Raw genomic sequence first — 6,414 nt, forward strand, 5'->3', positions numbered from 1 at the left:
TTCTTTTCTTTCTTCTCCCTTCCCTTCCCCTTCCTTCCCTTGTTTCTTTTTTTTTTTTTTAAATGCACTTTTCTCACCCTCTTGGTTTCAGTATCCAGGATTTCCCACGGAAAGATCTGAATCTGATCACGACAGCCAGTGGGGAGGCAGCCCACTGACCGACACAGCCTCCCCGCAGCTCTTGGACCCCGCGGACCGGCCAGGCTCCCAGCACGACGCGTCCTGCGCCTACAGGCAATTCTCGGAGCGCAGCGCCCTCTGCTATGGCTTTGCCCTCGACCATCCCAGGCTGGTGGAGGAGAGGCATTTCCACACCCAGGCCTGCGAGAGCGGCCGGTGTGAGGCAGGCAGGTACTTTCTGGGAGCGCCGCAGGCGGGGAGGGAGCCCTGGTGGGGCTCTCGAGCAGCCCTGCCCCTGACCAAGGCCTCCCCAGAGAGCAGAGAAGCCTACGAGAGCAGCATGCCTCACATCGCTTCGGTCCACAGGATCCACGGTAAGGCCCTTTCCAACCACCCCTGACTCGCAGCCTTGCGCCCCTGGGCAGGTGCATCATTGACCGTGGAGGGACCCCCACCCAGTGGTTTTCTTGCTGGGCTTTACAAATCGGAAACTCACACTAATGGGATTTTAAAAACCAAATCCACTCTTTTGAAGTGTATTAACTTTGCTGATATTTGCTAAATGAATTTATTTTTGTCAGGCGAGTAAAAATGATCCCCATTTTAACATCAAAAAAAGTAAAGGAATTAAAGTGAATTGTTGAGTCAGTCTGTTGAAATGTAGCATATATGCATTACATGTCTTGTGTGCAATTTTATTCTGTATTCTTTGGCTTCAAATGTGGACCCTGGTAGTTTAGGGCTCATTTAGCAGGGTTTCTTGGTGAGGACACTTTTGGCGTTTGGGGGATGCCTGTCTTTATTTTATGGCCTGTCACTCACATCACAGGTAGTTTAACCTTCCTGGACCTCTGGGAACTAAATGCCAGTACCTGCCCCCTCCCTCCATCATTAGGACAACCCACCGTGTCCCTGTGAATAAAGGATGGAGTGAGGTGTGGAACCTACGGAGAGTTTCACCTGGGGATTGTTACTTGGCTTTAATGAACACACAGAGACGGGCACTGCAGTAAAAGCCCTTAGTGTTATTAATGCTCTTCTTTGTTCCTCTTAAGGTAAATTGCACAAGGAACACTCATTCTGTCCATTCCAAGCTTGGGTCCAGGCAGGTCTTGAAAACCCTCCCTATTTCGTTAAAAGTCAGTGACATTAAGATCGATCTGACAGCCATATTATTTTTCTTGCTGTGTCTCTAGGATGAGAAATATGCTAGACGTTGTTGTTGTCACCCAAAAAAGTCTGCAAATACCACCTAGGCACTGACTGTTCTCTATGAATGCTTTTACTTTGTTTCCATTTTGCTTTTGCTTTTTCTGCTTTTGCTTTGACTTTCTCTAGTAGACTGGGAATGGAAACCCAGGGCAAAGGGCAATTACTTGCCAAAGAATGGAGTGAAGTGAAAATCCTGGCTTAACCTACGTGGTCGGGAGGAAAATATTAGAAATAAAATAAGAAGAAAAGGGAAAGAGAAAGTGTGATCCAGGGCTTCTCTGCTGCATTAAGCAGTTGACAGCTTTCGTGTGTCCCTTTCTGCCTCTCTTCTCTGTTTGTACTGACTTTAGACTGTTCTGAGAACAGTGCAGTTTATGGAATAGATTTTGGATGCACCCCTCCTCCATATTAGATGTCTCTTCTTGGTTCAGAACAGGTTGTTATTAATTTTTTAAATGTTTATTTGTTCTTCACCTTATTTCAGAAGCAATCTAAGATACCAGAGTTACAATTATGTGTGAAATTGAGATTTTTTACCACTAGATTTGAGAAGACAATATTTATATTTTTGATTGGGACAAGATATATACAGATATATCCGTGTATACATATACATATATATGAATATGTATATATATAATAGTTTAAAAACTAACGTTAGAGCTTTATTTTAACTCTACTTACGATACATATAGCAATTTTAACACTCTAGGTGACTTAGTTGGAATTGAAAAAACAGTTCAGCCTATATCATCATCTTCCTCAAACCCAACTGGAAGCATTTTCTAAGCATCAATTCAATATAACACTTCTGTAGAAAAATAACAGAAACCAAGTGCTATGAATTTTCCTTTTATTATTTACAGCTGGACAGGTCCAGGGATGTGCATACATGGACAAATATAAACATACTTTACCACTTTGCTAATTGGTATTCACAACCCACGAACAAGGTTTACCTTCTCAAAAACTTGTTATAAATTTCATCTGCACTTAAAAGCCACTGAGAACTGTGAATTCCAGGACAAATGTTGACACTCTGTCATGTGAGCCTGTGTCTGTTTCAAATATTGGTGCATGTATCAAAAATGGAAGATATAAGGTTTCTTTTAATAGGAAAAAGAAATATACTTACATTGAGGTGGGGGTGAGTTTTAAGACCACTTACTTTTTACTTTTTCTGATTTCTAGGGCGAGGTCATTGGGATGAAGAGAGTGTGGTCAGTTCTCCAGACCCTGGGTCTGCCAGCGAATCAGGTGACCGGTATCGCACTGAGCCGTATCAAAGTAGCCCGCATGAACCTAGCAAAATTGAAACTCTGATAAGAGCCACCCAGCAAATGATTAAAGAAGAAGAGAACAGATTGCAGCTAAGGAAAGGCCCCCCAGACCAACTGGCTTCCATTAATGGAGCTGGGAAAAAACACTCCCTCTGTTTTGCAAACTACCAGCAGCCCCCACCGACAAGGGAGGTCTGCCATGGCTCCGCTCTTGCCAACACTTCGCCGTGTGACCACATCCAGCAGAGAGAGGGAAAAATGCTGAGCCCCCACGATAATGACTATGACAACAGTCCCACAGCACTGTCTCGGATAAGTAGTCCCAATTCGGATCGCATTTCAAAATCCAGTTTGATCCTAGCTAAAGACTATCTCCATTCGGATATGTCTCCTCACCAGACAGCAGGAGACCATCCTGCCATCTCTCCAAACTGCTTTGGCACACATCGGCAGTATTTTGATAAGCATGCTTACACATTAACTGGATACGCCCTGGAGCACTTATATGACAGCGAAACCATTAGAAACTATTCCTTGGGCTGTAATGGCTCACACTTTGATGTAACTTCCCATCTGAGGATGCAGCCAGATCCCGCACAAGGACACAAGGGAACATCTGTTATAATAACCAATGGAAGCTGATGTTTTTCTAAAACATTTTGTTCTTTAAGGATCTCTGAAACATATTTATCATTTAATGCCCCATTACCAGCATTTACAATGCCACAGATTGTTAGAGTGGATAATTTAAGTTACTAGGTATTTAACATGTGTTCCTGTGAAATCGAAGACAACAGCGCTGGCATTCAGGGTTACACACAGACAGTGGAGCTGAAGTGAATATACACATTGCCCCTCTATTTATATGGGAATCAGAATAGATTAATTTTGAATTGAAAAATACTTGTGTAGATTAAGTGAGCTTATACACCACGTGAAAGGACTGACGGATGGCATGATGATCCAGTGAACTTCACACACACAGATCACTATCTGCAAACTGCTGTATATACTTTACATACGGAAATAGAAACTATATACCATAAATACACCCAGAGTAGGTTACTTTCCTTAACTTTAGCAAATTAAGCTTCTTAAAGAAATTTCCACTCCCCAAGTAACTAAGAAAGAGAGAGATACCTCTTGTAAACTGGCTTCTTCTTTGTGCTTTCAATCATCCAGCTCATTTGGTTCAGGCATAAATTAGGGAAATAGTTCTGGATATGATACAAGAATGAGTTTTCACCTGGTTTCCATTACAAGCAATCAGGAAGTGGTGATTTTTCACCTCACTTTTGAGTTATACAAGGAACAGGATCACACTGACATAGCAGTGAGGGTTCTTCTAAGTAAAAACACCAAGATGTTGGGACACACATCAAAAGCTTGGGGGTGCCCAAATGAAAATAGGTTAGTAAAGATGCAAAGGCTGGAGGCAGCAAAAAAAAGAAATGGTATCTCAAAACAAACAATTTAAGGGTCAGCACATGTAATCAACATATTTGGGGCTCATAAAACTAAACAAATAAAAGATTCCAGCTAATTCACCAAGAAAAAACGCTGATACGTGCAAAAAAGGAAAAAAAAAAAAAAAAAAAAAGAAACCTAAGGAAAACCAATGAAGTGCTTCATGACAGCAGTGTAAGTGTTTGAACACATTTCAAAGCCCAGATGTGCAAATGTGACATGTGGAAAGCCTCAGGAGAGAGTCTAAGATAAAAGCCTGGGCTGATAGACACGTGGTTAAAGAGCAAGAGTAGTTCTCTGACCCAAGGATCAGGCAAAGCGTTCATTTTCCCTATTGTTTGCAAACAACAAAAACCGCAAACTTGGTCTTAAGTTCATGTGATACAGTATAAAGACCAGCAGACTAGGTGCCGGGATCTCTGGGTTCCAGTTCTCTCCCAGCCTGTAACTTCTTTTGGGAGCACCGATGTGTCACTCAGCATGCCTGGACCCCAGTTTCTTTGTCTGTATGGCAGTTCTAATGTTCCCTGGTTCTGTGCTTCGTTAGTCCAGCAGAACTGAACTTGTTAACCAGTTAACTCTCTGCTGTGAGGTATCCAAGTCTTATCATTCTGGCTTTTCTGTGCTCGTACAGAGGTCTGGGTGCTTTGAAACTTAAGCAGGTGCATGGGCTCTTTTAGGTGTGTATAGTGACAGTCAGCTTTCTAGTTCAGTCAAAGTGTAGATGGTACAAACTGATGAGGGAGAAGAAAACCAAGTAAGATTATTTAATGCATAATTCTCTAGTAATCAAAGCAAAGTGACATAAGTGATTAGAGAAGTTTCACAGGTAATATTCCCTAGGAATCATATGCCCACAACTCTTGCCATATGGAAGGATGGGAATGCACTGGAAGAACTTGGCTTATCATTTTGAAGACAGAACATGACACTGAACACTCAGGGATTAGTACTGTATTTTCATCGTTTAACACAGTTATTTGGCAGTCCAGAGGTAGGTGATGTTCTGAATGATGGTAATCTGAGAGATGAATACCAGGTTGTTTGTATATGAGTAAAGAGGCTACATAAAATTAAATATTTCTTGGGTATGACAGAGCAACATTTGTGCTGTAAATGGAAAAAGTGCAAGTGAGTGAGAAAGTTAGTGCTTATCATATATCCTTTTAAAAATGTTCAAAGAACAATAAAAAACTAAATTTTGAACTACACAAGCAAAAGGATTCAGTAATTTTGAGAAAGATATTTATGGGAACCCCTGGCACACTTAAGATGGATTTTTGATCAATTTGCAACATGAAGTAAGGTTTTAGGAACGCTAAAGTTCTTGCAGAATTCTGTAGATGGCCAAAGGGTCCAAAGACACAACTATCTCAAGAATATGGTGCATTTTGGAAAGGAAATCTGTACAGATGGGTTTTACTGATGGATACACTTTTTAACAAAAATGTTAGGGAGAGATGCTATAAAAGAAATGGAATCTTAAGAGTCAAGGACAATGGACTGTTACAAAAGAAAAGACTCTTAACTGAATAAATTTCTGTGGAATTTTTTTTTACGGGAGATAGTTAATTGATGAAAGAAATAAGCTATGAACTCTACAAACAGGGGATAATCAGAAGGAATAATGCTCTTTAAAATAGTATGACCTATATTTTTAAGTGAAGACAGAATTACCTGAATTTCATCTTGATTAAAATTTTGGTAAATTGACCAAAATGCAAACAATTTATTTAATTCACATGTCAACAATTTTATAGTAGCAGCTTTATTACATTACATTTAATGCCTATATATGTATGTTCCCAGTTAAAACTAAACTTAAATTGGCTTTAGTTTTAATACATGATTTTCATTGCTTTCCCAGATGCTCAGAATCATGACACATGATTGAAATAGAGAAGTATGATTTTTATATCACTGGGGATTCATAAAAGTGTGTTATATCCAATTACTAGTACAATATGTAGCAATTCATTAAATAATACAAATCTCACACTTTTGAGTAATAGAAGGAGTATCTTTACTTCTCATTTTACCTGTCTGCCCCACCTAATTAAAAAATTTGGATGACCAAAGAAAGAAATGAATATTTCCCCATCTTCCTTGGGAAAATTGAGTTGAGTTAAAACCATTTTTGAGAATATACAGGTTTGACATATTATTTTGGGATGCAAAATACTAATGTCATAATCCCTATGGGTCAGACATTTAGGTGCGCTTCCGCTCCACAGGTCTTTTGACACACTATGCTGAGGATAATAGCCTCGCTTTTTCTAAACTGTAATTGCCTGATAGAGACTAATCCGACACAGGGCTGAGGTGGCATTCAGCA

General features: G+C 40.2%; 1 protein-coding gene across 4 annotated transcripts in view; it reads left to right on the forward strand.

The window, feature by feature from the left end:
• The window catches only part of SIM1 (SIM bHLH transcription factor 1), a 64,464-nt gene extending 60,248 nt beyond the window's left edge, over positions 1-4,216 (forward strand). For all 4 annotated transcript variants that reach the window (XM_010989649.3, XM_031456077.2, XM_064486824.1 and 1 more), the window contains 2 exons: positions 92-494; positions 2,524-4,216. In XM_010989649.3, coding sequence (XP_010987951.2) covers positions 92-494; positions 2,524-3,254 — 1,134 coding nt within the window. In that variant the 3' untranslated portion in view covers positions 3,255-4,216. The remainder of the gene's footprint in view (positions 1-91; positions 495-2,523) is intronic.
• The last annotated feature ends 2,198 nt before the right edge of the window (positions 4,217-6,414 follow it).

This window comes from Camelus dromedarius, chromosome 6, assembly GCF_036321535.1.
Source record: "Camelus dromedarius isolate mCamDro1 chromosome 6, mCamDro1.pat, whole genome shotgun sequence".
NCBI classification, from domain to species: Eukaryota; Metazoa; Chordata; class Mammalia; order Artiodactyla; family Camelidae; genus Camelus; species Camelus dromedarius.